Source organism: Hydractinia symbiolongicarpus, chromosome 3 (genome assembly GCF_029227915.1).
Source record: "Hydractinia symbiolongicarpus strain clone_291-10 chromosome 3, HSymV2.1, whole genome shotgun sequence".
Lineage (NCBI taxonomy): Eukaryota > Metazoa > Cnidaria > Hydrozoa > Anthoathecata > Hydractiniidae > Hydractinia > Hydractinia symbiolongicarpus.
In genome coordinates, this window is record NC_079877.1 from 18,703,927 (window position 1) to 18,725,019 (window position 21,093).

At 34.0% G+C, this 21,093-nt stretch overlaps 2 protein-coding genes across 6 annotated transcripts in view; both read right to left on the reverse strand.

Moving 5' to 3' along the window:
- The window catches only part of LOC130636096 (restin homolog), a 65,596-nt gene extending 52,338 nt beyond the window's left edge, over positions 1 to 13,258 (reverse strand). For all 5 annotated transcript variants that reach the window (XM_057445704.1, XM_057445702.1, XM_057445703.1 and 2 more), the window contains exon 1: positions 12,980 to 13,258. Coding sequence is in view for 4 of the 5 variants with exons in the window: in XM_057445702.1 (XP_057301685.1) it covers positions 12,980 to 13,034 (55 nt within the window). In the remaining variant the exon portion in view is untranslated. The remainder of the gene's footprint in view (positions 1 to 12,979) is intronic.
- Positions 13,259 to 13,518: 260 nt separating this feature from the next.
- Positions 13,519 to 14,988, reverse strand: LOC130636100 (uncharacterized). The gene is made up of 2 exons (XM_057445711.1): positions 14,783 to 14,988; positions 13,519 to 14,697 (listed from the first exon to the last, which is right to left on the reverse strand). The coding sequence occupies exon 2, from the start codon at positions 14,644 to 14,646 to the stop codon at positions 13,768 to 13,770; it is 879 nt and encodes a 292-aa protein (XP_057301694.1). The 5' UTR covers positions 14,647 to 14,697; positions 14,783 to 14,988; the 3' UTR covers positions 13,519 to 13,767.
- Between the last annotated feature and the right edge of the window lie 6,105 nt (positions 14,989 to 21,093).

The window sequence follows — 21,093 nt, forward strand, 5'->3', positions numbered from 1 at the left end:
AATAAAAGAAGTAGTCGCAAGTACTTCAACTATTGCACACTTTTGTTACTTAAAAATTTACCCTTGTTTATTATACTCGCATTGTACTCATTTATTAATACTAGTACTCCCTAAAATGTACAGCTTTGCTCGCTATCAGCACTGTACAGAATAATAAATTAAAAACACCAAGTAATAAAACTGGATTAATTAATCAATTCCGGTGACTTATAGGCTATTAACAATTATTTATCAAACAAATTGTATATTATTGAATATATAAGTTTTTGTTCTAAAGGAATAATTTTCGTAAAGAGTTGAAAAGAGTTTGCCGAGACAAAAAAGTTTTAAAAACCACAAGAACAAATTTTGGCAATAGAGTGTTTTTCAGATTAAATCTTATTTTCTGTGCACATTGGACCTGTACTAATCTCTTCTAGTAATAAAGATATAAAATCTGTGTCTTCTTTTTTTCTAGTGTTTAATTTTCAGCTCCAACTACATCTAAATTTCAACTACGGTTGAATGTGCTTATTTTTTCACATTGTTTCAAGCCCTAATGTTCTTTTAAAAAATAAGGAAAATGTATGGTCAGATTTATGGATAATGATGAATAGGATTGGAAAAAACACATGACTATTTATAAGAATCATTGAAATCTGTTCTAATTTTTTAATCTTACAGCCTGTGCACAACATCAAAAAGACTTGTAATTTTTTTATATAAAAATCAGTGTTTGTGCTCCTTATATGGAGCAGTATAGTTAAGTTTAATGCCAATTGAGCCAGAGAAAAAAAATGACCACAAGCCATCATTAGCTTGAAGAGAATTTAAATCATTGGTTGTTCTTTTTATGGCAAAAAATGATTCTATAATGGATGGTTGTTCTTAGTTATAAAAACAATAACTTGGGCCTGCATTTCTCATTTTATTTTTATATTTTGGCAAAATCTGAGACTTGTTTTCTTATAAAAATTTTCTAACAAAAAAGTATGTAGAAAAAGTTAATGCCTTATGATTATTATTATTATCATTATTCCAAATATTTATACAGAATATAGCCACTTCAGTGTAGGAAACACTGTTATCAATGTGAGTCCTGTGTTCGCAATGTATACATTAAGTATACACTGGTAATACCTACCCAACTTCTCTCACATGGCATTGGTTGACCCGTAGCTGTGGTAAAGGCACTCGCTAAACATGCCCACACTGTGGACCGAACCACGAACCTTGTGATTGAGAAGCGAACTTCATAACCACAAGGTCACGCACCACAAAATAAAATTTCTTAATAATTCTAGACTCGCATTATTTTGTTTTAAAATACGAAAGAATTCAGGCTGAGATCTTACTTAAATCCTCAGGTACAACAAGTTGGGTTTACCTGAAAGACTTGGATCAGAAATTTCCAATGAAAGTTTACGTGACTCCAGATATTGCTTTTTGAATATTTATTTTTCTTGCAACTCAACCTTAACTTTAAATTTTCTTCATTAAAAAATTCTAAAATAGGTGTTGTGTTTTTTGGCGGCATGTGACTTTATTACCGTAATGCTTTGAGTAGACGCCCAGGGCGTTTATTTAATTTTCTGACATTTTTGGGGGGCGTTTATTAAATTTTTTACACTAAGTCTCTTATGCAGTTTTTAAGGATTCCCATAATATAGATTTTCACAACAGAAAATAAAAGATATTCACATGTTTTAGAGAATGAAATTCAAAAGCGAAAAACTAAATTTCCAACCTTAAACGATGTAGGAAAAAAGTAAATATACTTTTACTATCACCTTGAATAAACGCCCCTTATGAGGGAGAAGCGTCTATTCAAGGACGGCGTTTATTTAAAAAATGACTGAAAAGAAGGGTCATCTATTAGAGGAGGCGTTTAATAGAAGGGGGTGTTTATTCAAAGCATTATAGTACGTAAGATTTATGGCTTTAATGACTTTTATAGAAAAATATGTATGGGAAATAGAATAATGACTGGTTGGTTTTTATTAACGTTTTTAATAAGTCATGCAGTATTATGCTTTAAATACATTCCCTAACAGACCCTGTAAAGCTAAACTAAACTCTTCATAGCAGCTATACAGAGTATTACTCCATATAGAAAGCACACTCTTCACATCACCAATACATGCTTTTTCAAGTGAACACTTGGCTTGATAAAATGGCAAGTCAGAAGTTATATTAAAATGTAAATAGCTTTATAAATAGCTAGCTAGCCAAATGGATGTATAAAACATTATATTACACAGATTGTTAGCTATAACATCTTGTATCTCAATATCTTAGAGTATCATTTTAATTATTATGCACACAACAATCCAGTTAAGAGCATCTCTAATTAGTCAATAAGCAAGTCGAACTACTTTGACAAATGCGTTTGCCATACAACCTTGTAAGCTCTGTTACAAATGTAAATCTAAAGCTCTTGTCTTGCAAGCTGAATTTTGATACCCACAACAAACTTAGAATGCATGACTCAGTTCACCTCAGCTAGCTGTATATAACAATACACTACAGAAAATTGCAGCAGTTTATTTTTTCCCCACTTTATTAGAGTTAGTTTATGTTAAATACAAGGTCTTAATGTATGTGCAAGTTCATGTAACTGCCATGACAAAAGTTAGACCTGGCCTGTCAATTGTCAGGGCAGCATGTCAAAAGATGAGGCAATGCGTCAAATATGGGTCACCATATTTAAAGATGGTTCTTCCTGTCTATAGATTGGTCTTGTTCAAGTTGGGTCAGATAGCACCCTTCCTTTAGTCTGCTAAGGAGAAAGGACATACACAGCAGGTTAATGTGTTCATCGCTGATAATTTTTAACAATCTTTGTGAAGATTGTCAAATTGTTTTAACTTAAAAAGGTTGAATAAATTCAGAAATAAGTGTTGAGGTGCAGGATTTAATTCAGCATTATGGGAAAGAAGAAGGAAATACTCCTAGAATGGTAAAAAAAAATACTGAAAAGAAGTAGACAGCTGGATGACACTAAATAGCCTCAAAATTTTCTTCTGGCACTACTAATCCAGCTGTTAGCAGACACAATCTATTGAAGGCTCCTATTGAGACCAAAAGTGTCAAAAAACTAATTAGTTTACTAAAACTTAATAAAGCTACAGGCTTGGACAGAATTGGTTCGTAACTGCTAAAAAAAAACAGGTTCGTCTATTCTGCCAACTCCTATGAAATTTTTTAAAAAGTTAGTGTATGAGCAAATTTCTTATTTAATTTCCGAGCACAACTTCCTAAATGACAGACAGTCCCGATTTCAAAAAGTCTTTCCCACAAAAAAAATTTATTCTTACTGAGCTTGACCAAAAAAATCTTTGTTTGTGCTTTGCTTATTGAACTTTTGACACTGTTGATCAAATTTTGTTACAAAGGCTATGGTGTTGTGGCATCAGAGATGCTGCCTTTGACTGGTTCGAGTCCTAATCAACAGGCCGAACGCAGCTGACTCTTGTAAACAACACAAGATCATATCTGCTTCATGAAGACGCTTTTGGGGTGCCGCAGGGACCTGTGTTGGGCCTCCTGCTTTTTCATTTGTACATTGATGGCAATACAATAATTATTTCATCCCATAAAAACTTGGATACTCTTGTCTCGCAGGTTGAGTTAGAACTTTTGCAAGTCAACCTCTGGCTGAATAATACAAAATGACTATTAATACAGACAAAACTGAAACAATCTTTTTCAGCAACCACAGCAAGTTAAAAAAAGTTAAGAACAAAACTACCAACTATATATGTGGAGCGATAAGTTAAATATCTCAGGGTAACATTTGATAAAAAAAATGCAATGGGAAGGGCACATTAATGATATAAATAAAAAATACCAAATAATCTCAAATTAGAACAAGAAGCCCTGGGGGCTCTAAGAATTTCCACTCGCTACCAAAACATTTAATGACAACCTGCTAATTTGTTGTGTTATCGTGCCAAACATTCAAAGGGGTTTGGTGCATGAAGCTCTGAAGATAAAGCACACAAGTGACATTTTATCTTACAACAAACGCAAACAAAACGAAACGTGTCATAATAAACTCACATTTTAAAAGAAATTGCTAACAAAAAATACAGCCTATCATTCATAGTTGAAAGTCTTCCGATTGAAACGTTTATGGTCTTAAACGGCATTTAGTTGACAAAAAATCAAAATTTTGATGTGACCATCATATCATTTTCAGCATACTTTTTTTATCAACTGTGCCAATTTTTGTCGAAAATAAAGTAGTTTTAATTTTTGAACAAATTTTGGCCTGAAATGACATTTAGGTGACAAAAAATCAAAATTTTGATGTCACCATTATGTCCAGCATACTTTTTTTGTTAACTGTGCCAAATTTTGTCGAAAACAAATAGGGGGCTTGGGTACGAAGTTTATTTCTGTGACGTTGCAATTGACCATTTGGGACAGGGATAGTTAGTTATTCAGTGATACCAATTATCCTCTCAGAGGAACGTGAAATCCCAGGGTCGGTTTTTTCTTAAAAAATGCCACGAAAGAAAAAAACGACGGTTTTAAAGAATTTTCACGCCTTCGGGCGCGGAAATTCAACCATTGCATCTTATTTAACACCTCACCAAAAAACCTTTTAATTAATGCACTTGTCATGCCATATTTCAACTACTGTTCCTCAGCATGGGCTTGAGCCACCCAAGGTAGATTGGGAAAACTAGAGAAATGATTAAAATGTATCCATACCTTTCTTGGAAAAAAGGAAATATTCATTGAAAATTTACTCACAAACGATGTCATGTCAGATTTCAAAACCATTAATTACATTGCTTCTGATTACATGTACTCAAAATTCCTTTTGGCAAAAAAACTATCACCAAACAAGAGAAGCTTCAAAAAACAGGTTTACACTTCCCTTGGTCAACACAGAATTTGGCAAAAAAGCCTTCCCGTTTAGAGCTGCAAAAGAGTGGAACAATCTTCTAGAACAAGTGACTTGTAATGGAAGTCTGCTTTCGTGTAAGACTTCCATCTCTAATGTATTTGGCAAATTCTAATGGAAATCACTTTTTAATTTATGTTTGATTGAGTTGAGGCAATATAAAGTTTATCATTTTTTGTTTCTTCTTTGTTGCAGTAGCCTCAGTGGAAACAATCCACTAACTATAGGTTTTTGTGATTTTCTGGGCTAACCACTTTAAATAGTTATTATTTCTCCCCTCAATGGCGGCACATCCAGATTCTACAATTACAAACCTCTACTTGGCTTATTCCACAAGCACTCACTTGATCAAATCCCAAACAACCGACTACGTAATTTGAAAGGATCACTATGCACTAATATTCAGGCCATTTTGTAAGATTTTAGGTAGGCGTGCAATGAAACGCGCACCTCTATTATTTGTACGCACATGCGATCTTAAAAAATTAAATTTTAAAGAAGCAAAAGTAAGAACAAAATTGTTTTGGCGTGGGGAATATGCGAAGACCAAGTTCCAACAAAGTTCCAGACCGGGAATTTCAACCCATGGTACAAAAATTGTGAGTAAAGTCATTAATTAAACTTTGTAATTACTTGTGGGACAAACAATATTTAATGTAAATGAAATTACGACAAGTTGAAGCGTGGCTAATAACGATATTTAACATTTCAACACTAAGGACGGATCACAAAATTCCTTACTAAAATAATATTCCGTTGAGGAATGTCTCTACAATCGTTTCACTTTTTATACGAATTGAAATGAATTGAAATGAAACAAATTTTTAATTTACGAAACAATTAAGAAACGATTTAAAATAAAACAAAATTTGTGAGTTAAAAAATGAAATGAATGGGAAACGATTTGGAAACGATTTAGAAACAAAGTTGTGAAGGATTTAGAATCAAACTTCTGAAACGAATTGTAAAACAATTTTTTTTAAGCCTAATTAAAAAAAAATTAAAACACAATAAAAATCGATTCTTAAAAATGATTCTAAACCAGGCGGAGAATCTTAAAGAAGCTGTTACTTCAACATCATTTATTCATATGTTTATAGTTTTTCTTTGAATTGGAAGATTTAGATTGGTTGTTGAAAAGTTATCCAGACAATGAAAACTTAGTGTCTTTATTTTTTTGTATGTTTTCTAAAAAAAACTTTCTTATTTGAACATAGAGTTTGTTTTGACAAACATGTATTTCTATTTTTTGTTTTACTTTTAGAAATGCTGAGCAAAATAACAATAAACCGCAGTGTCCTCAAAAATAATCCAGAACTTGTGCTGTGTATCAGGAGCTTCATTGAGCAAGGTTCAGCTGTCACCCACCTTAGACGCAGAAATGATACAATGTAAACTAACGGAGTTACAGTACATTAAAAGATATTGTTCGTCACGTTAAAAGTACAATGGGGATAGACGTAAGGAAAGACATTGTCCACAGACTTTAAGCTTCCCCCTTTTAAGAGGTTAATTGATGCACGTGTTTCACCAAAACACAACACTGCTGAAAAAAAAATCACATTTTTATTACACCTCCACTTAAGTAAGTCTTTGGTTCACTTACTTAAGTAAGTAAACCAAATGGCAACACTTTGTAAAGAAATCACTCTTTTTTGTCTGTTGACAACAAAAATAAAGTGAAGCAACAAGTCGTCGAAGTAAAATGTGTAGGTTTTACATAAACAGAGATGTCCAAGCTATGATGACCATGATTTTCGAAAAACAAAAGTAGGTCGTTCACCACCAAGAGCCTTTCGATTTTACGATCTGCGAATATTATGTCTAATAAATAGATAAATCTTATCTAAGAAAAAAAAAGTTACTTGTAAATCCCTTTGCACAATTTTGAAACTTTGAGTGCAACTATGCATATTTATTTAAAAACTTTAGAATTAACTTCATGATAGCTGAACCTATAAAATTAGCTACAAATAGTACACATGATAATTGCAATGCGATAAATTAAAAACGATTTTGAAACGATCTACAGCCAACGAAACAAAGTGTTTGCAAAAAAGTTTGTAACAATTTTAAAACGGAGTTTAAACGAATTTATATTAAGCGATTACGATGCGATTGCGAAACGATTGGTATATGATTTTAATTGAAATGAAATGATTTTAAAGCAAATTTAAAAATATATATAATGAATAGGATACAAATTACTTAATTTTAACTGTTTCAAATGTTTCAAATTCGTATAGAGATCGTTTCAAAAAAAAAAATTATACGAATTGACACTATTGTGGAGACAATCCCTTACTCTCAAGGATTCTTTTTATTTTTTACTTATTTTGTTTTAGTTATTTTTGAACTTTATTTCTCTAAAAAACGATTATAAATATATAAAGCTTGAATTACAAAATTACAAAAATGCTACTGAACAGAACATATAAATTGCCGATTTCTTTAACAAACAACATAAATAACACACATTTAAAATTTTATCTGAACAATAACGATTTCCTCACTCTCTCTAAAATACGATTCGGGGGATCAATTTTTCTTTTGTGTTGAATGTTAATCTAATCTATTTATCTTTGCAATCACATTGAGTATATTGATATAATATTGATAGTATAATGATTTGCTTCTGGTAATAGAGCAGTATGTATTTCAAGGTGTTATTGACATGTATTTCACAAGTGTTCAGGACTGTTACAATTTAGTTTGAATGATATTCATTCTTTCCTTTCTTTTTTAAGTCACTACTTTCAAACAATAGGTGGCCACAAAAAATGTGAAAGTTTAAAGGGGATGCAGAGCGGCTGTTGGTTTTAGACTTCAGTGCCTTACACGAAAGTCGAGCTGTTTGCTACGAAAAACTAACTGGCTATTTGCTGAGATGTAGGTGATTCCACGAGTCACTGAGATGTAGGCATTTCCATGAGATTTGCTGAGATGTAGGTGATTCCATGAGAGTCGCTGAGATGTAGGCATTTCCCAAGATTTGTTGAGATGCAGGCATTTCCACGAGATTTGCTGAGATGTAGGCATTTCCACGAGATTCGCTGAGAGGGTTGCATTTCCACAAGATATGCTGGTGTTTCCATGAGATACACCCCAGGTGAATTAGCATTTCCACTAGAGTCGCAGGCGTTTCCACGTGATACGTCTTACTAAGGATAAGGATGGAAACACACACATTTGGTTTGGGCCACCCTGACACCAAACCTGACATCCCCCCTTTCCCCTAACTCAAGTGTAGTTATGACATGAAACAAGTGAAATATACTTCTAATATTATGTCATTGTTGTTGTTTGCTTTTATGTTGTTGCTTCAGAACCATAGTAATTAAGAACACCTTTCAGAATGTGAATATCGGACTTAGTGTAGAAGTAGAGAAAATGTCAACATGAAGGGGAGCCTCTAAAGATTGGGGAAATTGCAGATCTCAAGAAGATAGTTGACATGACAATAACAATAGATGTTAAATATTGAACAGTTTAACCATGATTAAAAAGAAGAATTTAAATGAAGGCCTTTCTAAATGTTAAAATAGTTTGGCAGACGAAATAATAACCTTGCACATTATTCTCGTATCCGTGTTAACATTCTTGAAATTTTCTGTTCATTTATAACAAAAATTTACGAAAACATGCAAATTTTCAAGTTTATACACTAAGTACAACTGCCTCTATTTGGTAGCCAAACTTTTGATGTTGTATGAAGAAATGACCACACAAATTAACTTCAGTAAAAATTTTTCACTACAGTTAGATATATGGTCAAACTCTTATAAAATTTAAAAACTTTAAATTACAATAAATCCTGTTCTAATAATCTTTTGGTATTCTAAATTTCCTTTGTTATATAATTTTTGCTGATAAATCCAAATATGCCACTCAGTTTTCTTAAAAGTTCATTGTTTTCTTTTTCAAAATTTGATATTGTTAAAGGCGCGTAATCACCCTGTAGGCAACTTTTTTTGAGGTACCTCTTTTATAGTAAAAATTGAAAGATATACATGAGAAAACATTATCCTGAAAATTTTATTGAAAACTGAAAACCAGAACATGTTTAAATGTTTCAAAATGTAGCAAACTCACCCTAATTTCTCTTAGCGTACAGAACCGCCATTACATTTCATTGCACGAATCATGCCAAAATAAACGCATGGCAAAATCGATCACATGGTTGCTGGATTCATGCCATGACAAATTATCAGATCTAGACAATTAGAATACCTATAGTTTTAGAATTTCCCCTTTTATGCTCTAAATTTAATTATCTCCATAATGCTTCAACTATCTTCAACTATCACAATGTGCATTCTCCCCTGTTGGTTTTTTTGCTTATAATATGCAATAATCCCAGTCATGCTAATAAAAAAGACAGAGCATTAATTATCATAATTATTAAGACAATATTGCGATTTCTTCTTTCTGCTTCCTTTTGTCTGTGGTCTCCAAAAACAATGGTGAATAGAATAAATAGAAAATTATTTTGTGTCTTTCCAATAGAAACTCCTGGGATAAAATTTCTTTCCAATTTTTGATGCCATGTTTTACAAAGAAAAAACAAGCCAAAAATACAGCGTGAACAGGGCGTACCATAATATCGATATTATCGAACTCCATCTCAGTGCTCATTTAAAGTTAAGGCTGTTTGTTTACCTAGTTTCACACAAACATTTTGCGATGGCCTGCTTATTAGACAGGAATAAGAGATCTTATGGCGGCTAGAAAAAAACAACAATAAATTAAAGATATAGACGTATTTCAATGTTTATGTTTTACGGCACTTTTGCGCATGCACAAACTTGCGAAAAAATGGACAGGCAAAACATTGGGGGCGCCCAGTGTCATTTCTTAGAGATTATTGAAGAGAAGAGACGTGTTGTACTGTTTGGATATATTTATTTTTTAAATACTTTAAAAAACTTATTTTCATAACAATGCCTGATAGCTGCTGCGTACCTAATTGTACAAATCGTCGGAAGACAGGTGAAGAAGGGGGATTTTACAAAATCCTAACAAGAAGCATCCTGTGTTGAGGGAGAGATGGCTGACTGCATTTGGCAGAATTGAATGGTCAGAAGAGTTAATAAAGAATGCCAAAGTGTGTCATTTACATTTTGTGTCTGATAAGTGACTTTGTTCACTCATTTTTAAAAGTTATTTTGTAAAATAGTGTGAGCCATATTGTGTTTTGTGTCCCCTCACCCACATGAACTTTTTCTCTGGAATTTTTAAAAGTTTATAAATTTTTTATTGTTTGCTTTTTTAGGAACAAAGTCCAAAGATTCTTCTCATCCAGAATGGGTACCCTCAGTATTTGAACGTTGTGGAAACCAAGTGAGTGAAAAAAGAAAGCTTGAAAAGCAACATGACATTCTCGACTCACAAAACGAAGGAAATTAACATCTGAATTAGTAGCTAAAAGTGAATCTGACGATGATTTTAAACCCCCAGAAGATCAAGGTCCTTCCATGTCAGAATTATGTCAGAAAGAACAAGAACTTGAGGAGAAAGTTAAATGCTTAGAAAAGGATTTAAAAAATGAGGTGGATGAAAAACAGAACATTTCAAACAAATAGACTGGATTGAATAGCGAAATGCAAATAGATTAAATGAAATTCATGGACTTAGAAACAAAAACAAAACACTTTCATTGAAACAATCTCCTGAAATGTTTTATTTTTATACTGGCTTAAACAAAGGTAGATTTAATTGGGTGGTCAATATTGTAAAACATAAAATTAAGCCAGTAACAAAATTGTTGACACAAAAAGATCATGTTCTTGTAGTCCTCGTGAAATTAAAACTTGGACTTCTTAATAGGGACATTGCATATAGACTTAAAGTTCAACCACCTGTGATTTCTCGTATTTATTGACAGTTGTTACCACAACTAGCAAAGTCATTATTGTTTACACTGATATGGCCTGAAAAACAAGCTTTAAGAAAAAATTTGCTGCTATAAAAGCTGTTGCTGTATAATTGACTGCAGAGAAATTTTTATTCAGTGACCATTAAACTTGAATGCCAGGGCACAGACTTGGTCCAATTACAAAAATACCAATACAATAAAATATTTGATAGCTTGTTCTCCATCCGGTTCTGGCAGTTTTTTATCTAGAGGATGGGGTGGAAGAGTATCAGATAAAAAAATAACGATCAAAAGTGGCTTTCTAGACTTAGTAGAGTATGGTGATATGGTTTTGGCAGATAGAGGTTTTCTTATTGAACAAGAATTAGCCACAAGGGGAGCATTTTTGAAGATACCCAAATTTACTAGGGGAGAAGACCAAATGTCTGCTGCAGATGTTGATCGATCAAGGCAAATTGCAAATGTTCGAATACATATTGAGAGAGTGATTGGACGATTAAGAAAATTCATGATTCTGAATACCACTATTCCGATTCGACCGAATGGATAAAGTAATGGTGGTTGTTTATGCGCTAGTCAACATAAGCAAAGGCAATGTATAAATTATATGTAGTGCATATACTTTAGTTGTACATTTTACTAGCTTCAAACATTTTTTACAAACTTTAAACATAATTCAAACTTAATATATATTTTACTGACTTTGTTTTACTAACTTTTTATATATATCTTTTATATTGCCTTATAAGAATAAATTTGGTGTGGATTTAATTTTGCATATTCTCACAAATCTCACTTTTTTGTGTGCTTTAAAGGTTACCTCCTGTGAAAAATCAAGTTGAGCTCAAATGAAAGAGCTTGAAAGGTTGTCTAGGAATTTGAATATTTTTTTAAAAATCCTTGATTGGTTCTTTAGAATTTGGACTAAGAAGATTAACTAATTATGCATGATGTCATGAGTATGCTCTGCAAGGGAGTTAATTTAACATTTTTGAAAAGCCATATAGAGTTAAAAATATTTTCTGGCCGTTCACTTTGACGGGTTTTGAACATTTTACATGTTTTTTATTTAGTTACCATAATTATGCTCAATGCATACTCATGACGGCACAATTTCGCATAATTAGCGCTACTTTTAAGACAAATATCTCGAGAACAGATAAAGATTTTTGAAAAAAATAAAAAGATTTCTAAACAACTTTCAAAGATCTTTCATATGAGCTCAACTTGATTTTTAGCGGGAGGTAAACTTTAAGCGACTTGTGTGTGAACTCGCCAGGAGTGTGAACCAAATACACATACAGATCAACATAAATTATATCTGGAAGTAGTAAAGCATCATCAGTCGCTAGTCTGCTGCGAGTAAGGATCTGCAAGCATAGTCCCATCTGCGAGTGTAAGTTTTCCAGTACAGTGGGATTTATATGCATTTAAAAGATTTTGAAAATAGTCAGCATTTTTCGACATGTTGAAATATAAATAAACGCATGTGCCTTCTAAATGTTTGTTTTTATCAGCAAAGAGGAAGTGCTTCACACAATCAGTACATTTTTGACTACGTTTATATGTTGGTTTATTTAAACTGTTATGTCTTATCGGAAACGTACGTAGTCCGTGGCTCGGCTTAACTTTGTTGTATATAGTCATCCATAGCTTAAAAAATATGATTGACAGCTGTTCTCGCTTTCATTAACATGATTTTTAAATACTAACAGAAGGGATGTATAATAAACGAGTAAATACCCCACGGGTAAGGACTTTTTTGTTGAGTAAGCAGACATTATAAGATGGCAACAAGAGCTTCGATCAATAAGCAAAACGACTTTCCTTTTTCAGTTTTTTGAGTAATCATAGTAATATTTTATGCTCTTTTTGCATGTTGTTTACCATTTCTGCTGCCATCTTTTGCCTGTCGAAATGCGCAGAAGTCTGGGAGCCACTTGCGCCATAGTGAAATACGTCTATAAAAGTATCATTATTTCCATTTCTAGTAAGTTTTATATCCTCAAATTTTCAGGAAAGGCATAACTCCGTTTGAACTTTGAAATTAATAAAAAAAATATGTATGTTAATTTTTTTCGAAAAGGGTGTATAACAAAATAATAGCGCTCACTTGAAAAAGTAACAAAAAATGAAAAAGAAGAAGAAGAAAAGAGAGTTTAAAGTTATAAAAAAAATAGAAATACAGATATAGCTAGCCAGCTAGTTACCTGGAGAACTTTCAAGTTGAATGTATTTTTCTTTTTCAGGTGTTGTTGAACTCATTTCATTGGACCAACATCAAGAAGCGTGGTTTTGCTTGTCCCGTGAAAAAACTGTATGTTAAAAAGGAAAACTTGCTGTTATCTGTGACATAAACTATCCGAGAAAGGTTTTTCTTTTCTTCCTACAGCAAAATGCCTGTTTGTTTTTCCTTTTGAATGTTTTGTTCTGATTTCGCGGGTTACCCTCATAATTGGTAGTGGCTAGATGCAGCGCGACTCAGAACCATCATATTTTTTTCAAATACACTTCATCTCGGAGGTCACCCTCCATCAATGATTTTTGTGGAGAAGTTCGAGCGGATAGATGAAACTTAAATTAAATCATCATTTTATCTTTTTTTTTTTTAAAAAAAAGTATGTAAAATGTAAATAAAAAAACAATATATAAAAAACGCTTAGTGAAATCATAATGATAAGAAAGAGAAATACACTGTTTTGAATGAACATTAACACTTTCCACACTTCCATTTAACAGCCTCGTCATCGTTTTTAAATACTTTTAAAGGAATGGACACACACTTTCTGTGATACCATTCCTCGCATTTACTGCAAACAGCCATGAACATCTTGCTGTCAGCTTCGGCGTCTCTAGTGAAAAATGGTCGACGACAAACACAAAAAACATCCTGGTAACTGACCAACGCTCTGTTGGTCTTGCACCTTTTTTCTGTGCGAGGAAACGGCGAAAACTTTTCTTCAACCAAGCATGAAAGAAGATGTTTTCAAAAAGTATGTTACTGGATTGCGTTACTGGATATAACACTGCAGAAATGTTTGCAGAGCATGCCATTACGTTTGAAGTCCGGAAAAGTGCAGCTACATGTTGTGTTTTCGTCACCGAAATCTACTCGATAGGTTTTCTTCTCGACAGTATATTGCACAGAGCTTCGCACTGTAAAAACGCTGTTACTTACATGACGTACTGATTCGACCATTTCATGATCCACAGCCCCCTGACGAGCCAAGATGTGGTTGACGATATTCTTTGGCCGATTTTCTAAATAAGCCGGCAATCCAGTAACGTTATTTTTGTGTTTATTCGAGTAGCGTACTTTCAATTCCACATATCGGTTATACAAATCTGGCAAGAAATCATCAATGACGACAGTCAGCATTTCGCTTAAAGAACACTTTCTATAATCATTTAGCTGTTCAGATTTCAGTTCTCGATTCAATCTATCTGTCCCGTTGTTAGTATTTGTTAACATTAAGTCAATTGGTCTGTAGTAAACAGCCCATCTTTTGATCTCTGGTCGCCACGTGTTCGAAAACCAATTGCGCAATTTTCCTGTGTACCGTTCCCACCGCATAAAGTCCGATGAAGCTGTTTCTAGTTCATTTTTTTCGGATGCGTGAGCAATGCGTCTTAAACGGACTTTTACATCGTCGGCGTACGCAGCCACACCGTTGTCTGCTTTCGACGTCCATCGTGTCCATGCTTGCTCACGAGGGAAATCACAGAGGAATACACTTGTTCCAGGAAAGACCTCTTCCAGTAAGTAAGCTTTTTGAACTTCAGCTAACTGATAAGTATTTACAAAATAAATTACCTTTTTCTGTGAAACCTTTGGAGCATCTTGTGATGGAAAACTTTGAACGATGTTCATACTCATACTTCCCTAGTTCCGCTCTAAACTCTTCATATGACTTAAATGTTTCAAAATCTAAAAGAAATCACTTAATAATGTCAATGTTTTTCGTTTCTTTTTCTACTTAGCTAATCAACTATGCATAATAGTAAAAATATACCTGTAGCTTCTTCTTTCTTGTTTGGGAGCTCGTTTTTAATATTATCAATCGACTTTTCTTCCCTAATAGATTCCATATCACAGGTAAACTAGGAGAAGAAAGAAATAATAATCAGTGAAAAATATTCTCAACAATGTTAGGAATAATCCGAAGAATAATCTATTCACTATTTCGAAAAGAAAAAAAATGTTGTAGTTACCTACCAAATTTATCTTAAACTTTTTCCTTTTCGATAAAATAAATATTTTGAACCAAATTTCAATAAATAAACTAGTATAGAAAGTGTTGCGGAGAGGTTGCCAAGGCAAAGGCATTAAGCACGGCAAGGAAAGGGCACGGCAAAGGCAGGCAAGGAAACAGGGCACGGCAAAGAGGCAGACAAGGAAACAGTAAGGCAGGGGTAGACAAGGCATGGTAGGCACAAGCAAGGCAAAGGCATTGAGCACGGCAAGGAAAAGGCACGGCATATGCAGGCAAGGAAACAGGGCACGGCAAAGGCAGACAAGGAAACAGGAAGAGGAATCAGTAAGGCAGGGGTAGGCAAGGCACAGGCAAGGCAAAGGCATTAATGAAGGCAAGGAAAAGGCACGGCATAGGCAGGCAAGGAAACATGAAGAGGAATCAGCAAGGCAGGATACCAGAAAAGGGCATGGCAGGCACCAGAAAAGGCATGGGAAGGGTAGGCAAAGGCACGGTGAGTGATGGCAAGGCAGGCAGGGACCTTAATAGAAACTCTCCCCTCTACAACTCAAATATTACGTATTCTCAATATATCTAAATATTAAGTTGCAAATTTCAAATTCAGTACCTAAAAACAGGATATTACATTTATATAAGGTCCATATACAGCGAATCATCAGAATTGTGTGTCAATACAAGAAGTTAAACCTTTTTTTTAAATTAAAGATTAAAAGTCAACTTGGTTCGAATGAATTTGACAATATTGGTTTTTAATAACTCTAACAACAATAAAAGTCAAGATACAGAAATGATCGCAGAAGTCAACGAGAGTCATTTTTTAAAAACGCCTATTTTGGTTTCTTGTTCACCAAAAAGTGTTAGTTTCATTCAAAGTTTTAGAAAAAGAAAAATGATAGGCAGTTTTGAGTAAAAATACAAAATATAGTCGAATATAATCAAAAATACACGGTAAAAAGGCTAAAAATAGGATTTTTTTATATTTTTGAGATTTAAAGCCAACTTGGTGCAAAGTAACACATGCACTAAGTAATTGATTTTATAAAATTGGCACGTTTTCTCACATATATAAGGATTCAGATAAAAAAATCACCTCGATAATGTGTGACCACGGATTACCTGGCTGTTGTTAGATGCATAATTGTTTTTCCTAGCCCCGTCCAGGATTTGAACCCGGATCTCTCATTTGCATGAGTGCCATAGCCATTAGACCAACAGGGCATAAAATTATTGAGTGTTTTTAGTGAGTAAAAAAGGCATATATATCTGGAGAAAAAGTTACGCTTTTTTATAAGAACAATTTCATAAGAGATGAGCCGTCAAATTTGCGAAAAATAAGAACAGATTCAGGCTCAAATCATTAGTTTCTCAAATTTTCTTTTCGTCGTTAGAACTATGATTTTGAGATATATAAATGACATCTATAAAAATGAAATAGAGAACGACTTCTCAAAAAGCAATGCCAACATTTTATGGACTAATATTCTTTTAAAAAAAATTAACAAATTTATAAAATTCAAATGTACCGTATTTGCTGCGGCTCTCATTAATTTCTAAGGGGGTGCTAATTAAAGGGAGTTTTATATTAAATAAAATCAACAACAAATATAGCTTTAACTTTTATCCTCAACTAAACAATAAAAGCAATAAATCTAACTAAAGAAGTGTTTTATGTCTCATTTACAAAAAAGATTGCTAAAGTATTGTGTTAACAATTTTCAAATTTTATTTCAAATGAGCCCCTCCTTGCTTTTTAAGGGTGTGAATGACCTAAAAGTGAAAAATAGTGATAGCTCTACATAACCTTCCATTTTCACTATATCTTTCAAAATAAATACTATGGACAAGGTTGCAAAAAACACATTATGGAGGTTGCATTTATTCTTTTATTTATAAAAAAGTCCAGGCTCTTCTGCTAAAAAGAATATATCTATACCAATGTTCTTTTGCTGATTTGGCTAAACTTTTGGTTCTTAGTTTTTTGTCTAAAATTGTTAGAACCAACATATTTTGTGGATAATTGTAGATATTTGATGGTACTTTCCTAATCAGAGCATAATTAACTCATTGTGCAGTATGTGTATGACTGGAAAATATGTCTTAAGGATCATTTAAATCTAGCTACATAGCTAATTTTATGCCAGCCAAGTAGCCAGTTTTATGTCAGATAAGTAGCTAGTGAGAAAAACAGTTTTGTGCTGGTTAACTACCTAGTTTATGCTGCTAGCTAGCCAATTTGGTAGTGTTATACCAGCTTATTTTGCCACATATTTTTACGAAAAAAACCCGTTCTCTAAGTATCACTGCAAAAAAACCGGCACTCCAATTTTTACGAAGAAAACCGGCACTTTAAGCTTCAGAACGCTTTCAGCTTAAAGCACAGGTAGCTCTTATACGCCATTCACGTTGATTATTTAGCAAAAAAACTGCATTGTTGAGATCCAGAAGGTGTAATACTTTATTCAGTTAACAAATATCATGTTAATTTCTTAAATATTGTTGCGCACATGCCATTTTTAAATTTACCGGTTCTTTAAGCGATCCTGAGCTTAAAGAACCGGTACCGGTGCACTAGCCACGTCCTTCATAATTTATGCACCAATAATTAGGCCTCCTCGTTAGCGTGGGGTGCGCTCTAAGGAAATCCTGTTTTCTTTCTTTCGTCAATTTTTTTCCTTTTTTTTAGATTTCTCCGTATTTCTCTGAAAAGTCCTTGTTCCTTAGCTCCTCTAGGAATTTGCGCAGCTATAACAAAGAAAATTTGACCTTATCTTTCTATGATTAACGAATCGTCCCAGCGATCAAGGGGTAGGAAAGAAGAAGAAACCACCCTCGTCCCCAGGTTTTTTTTGCCTTTTTTGATATAAGAGAATAAATTGAATCAACAACGCTAACACATTAAAGGTAGTGATGCTATATCTTATCTTTTTTTAATTAACGAATCGTCCCAGCGTTCAAGGGTAGGAAAGAAGAAGAAACCACTCTCGTCCCCAGGGTTTTTTGCCTACATGTTAACACATGTTATGGCACATATGCCTGTAAAGTCTTCGTAAATGAGGGTCCGCGCTCTACCAGACAACTCCCTGCAAAATCCAACAGCCCACACATTGTGCCATCTCTGCAATTTCCTCACATGGCTTGGGTTAACCCGGGCGATAGTAACACTTATTCGCCCATATTGAATCGCCGCTTTAGGGGAATCGAAACCCCGGTCACCCGCACAAAGTACGAGAGTTATAACCACTAAGCTACGGCGCCGTATATGTTGCCATCTACGCCTAAAATAGTTTATAAAAGGGGAAAAGGAGTGTGTCAAATTTGTGCTGAAGAAAATCTGCACATCATCACTTGACCAGAATTTTTTCAAAAAGTGGAAAGGATAAATCTTAACAGCACAAAAATATTCAGAACATGTGGAATAGACCAACCTCGTTCCCAGGGCTTTTTGTCTCTCATCGGCGCTACGCTTATTGATAGGTCTGACGAAAAAGGTCCTGGAGGAGGCTGGTTTTATTCCGTGCCGTGATTGGTACAGTCTTTTCATCTAATAATGCGTAAGATAATACGCCACTCGGTCCGTGAAATATCTGGCACACACTGTGCATACATGTGCTTAAGAGAAAAGTATTTGGAGAACACATTTTGGCAGATTTTTATGGCTTTATTATTATTATTATATACCCGTAAGCAAAAACAGCCATTGAATAAATAATCGTATTCCACCTGTATTATTCAATGCTTGTGACGTAACAATAGTTTTGACAAAACATCAGTAAACGCATGTTTTGATTTTATCCTTTCCGCCTCATTAATTTTTATCGTAATTAACTGTGATTGGTTGTTTCTTAGTGGTCCGTTTTCTGATTGGTCGATTTCCAAACACGTGAAATGGCGGGAACTTTTTTGTCGAGAAAATTCTTTTTACAAAAACATCAAAACAAAGAAATCGAAACAAAAATGAATCGCTTCGGGGACATAGATGATGCAAGAATTGAAAAATTCACTATAAAATGAAACGAAAACGAAACAAACACAAAACAAAATAAGTAATATTAATTATAACAATCTCTTTTGGGTATATAATAAAACATATATACAATAGGTAAACATAGGTTATTATATTTATTAACCCTCGGTGATATTATATTCAACTCCGCTGCGCGTCGTTGAATATAAATCACCTCGGGTTAATAAATCTCAATAACCTATGTTTACCTATTGTATATCTACTTATTATTATTAGTAAGCGTAAATAAATAAACAAAAATACAGATGAAGGATTTCATGGATTTGCCATCCTAATTTCACAGATTTTACATGTAGCAAAAATTCTGTTAGTGTTACTTCTAAACAAGTAAGGGATTTAAAAATAAAAACATATTATATACACCCATAAAGCTAGCATATTAAAATACAAATTTATGTTCATAAAAAATATTTAGCTAGCAATATTGGAAATAAGTGTGTCTTAAGAACCTGTATTTAAAAAAAATTTAGGCTGGATTTTGTCAAAAACTTGAAAAAAGTACCAGCCTGGTCTCTTCCACAGTTTATACTAAATCAGACAGAAAGTGGAGAGTGGAATTTGAAATGTTTCGCTTAATTTAAGTTTTTACGAGATTGGTTTTTGGATCGATTCTTTAAAATATACAGGTGGGACAGAAACACTGTGACTATTCCATTCTCATATAATAGCAAGAAAAATAATTCCTTAAAAAGTCTGGCTTAAAATAATTTTGCTAAAAGAGCAAACATTTCTCTTGCCAATTTATTTTTTAATAAACACACCGTTACAGTCACAGTTTCGTATCTCAAGATTTGTCCCATATATGGTGAAATTGTGTCCATATAAGGCAAATGTTTTCGTCTAGGAAAAAATAATGGCGCGACAGCTGCAGCAGAATGTAAAGGCAGTTCTGGCTCGGATTTTAAACGTTCTTGCTGAAAAAACTGAATATTATGGGAGTCACAAGGAATGCTAACTATATACAACAGGATGTATGTACCTTTACTTTTTACCTTTTTTGGTAGCTAAACATTTTTTGTTGAGGTAATTACAACACAAAATCTATAGCTAGCTAGCTTTACTCTAGCCTAGCTGATGACACAATACAGGGTATAGTAACCCAACTTTCCTTTTTCTTTTGGCTAGCTTAATGGCAATTTGCATAAAAATGTAGCTGCTATGTTGCCATCAGTGCTATTGTAGCTCTGCAGCTACAATATCAGCACTCACTGATGATACGCACTCTAGTGTAGAGTACTCCAAAGCCTTTCTAATGCACTTCAAAAGGACATGTACTTTGTACACATAGGTGTTATTAAGTATGAGTGTTACTTAATCCTACTAGATAAATGCGCTTATTTTACATGGTTTGCCTCACAAATTTAAGGGATATACCCTGTCTATTACTTCCAGGAAAGGCCTGGAAGTAATATAGATGCGGAGTCCTAAAGTATTTGTGGTGCCGTAGATTAGTGGTTATAGCTGTGCGGGAGACCGGGCTTCGATTCCTCTTGACAGCGATTCAACATGGGCAAGTGAATGTTACCATAGCCCCGGGTTAACCCAAGCCATGCGAGGGAATTTGGAGAGATGGCACACTGTGTGGGCCGTTGGATGTTGCCAGGAGTTGTCTGGTAGAGCGTGGGCTTGAGGACTACTATACTCGAGGACTCCCCATCTAAGCCATGGCCCCTCCTGGAAATAATAGACAGGGTATATCCCTCGATATTTGTGAGGCTAGCCATGTAAAATATGCACATCTATCTATCTATTTAATGCTCATTTTGAGTTACGCAGACTTTTTTAAAAAAAGCCTTCACCCTTTTAATCAACTGTTGCATAAAGCCTGACTCCCACCAGACATAAACATTTCAGAAAAAACGTGTCATGAACTGTTGTATACATTTTAACATGTTGCGCATTCGAAGCGGTAGTTGCATTCATTTCGTTTTTATCTACTTAACTAAACGTTCTCTTGTGGTTAATTAAAAAACTGCTGGTTCTCTGTTGGTTACTTCAAAATACTGCTGGTTACTGCTGGTTCCTACTTTAGGAAAAGCAGCCATGCCCCAATTTCCCTCACATGGCTTGAGTTGTGATAACATTT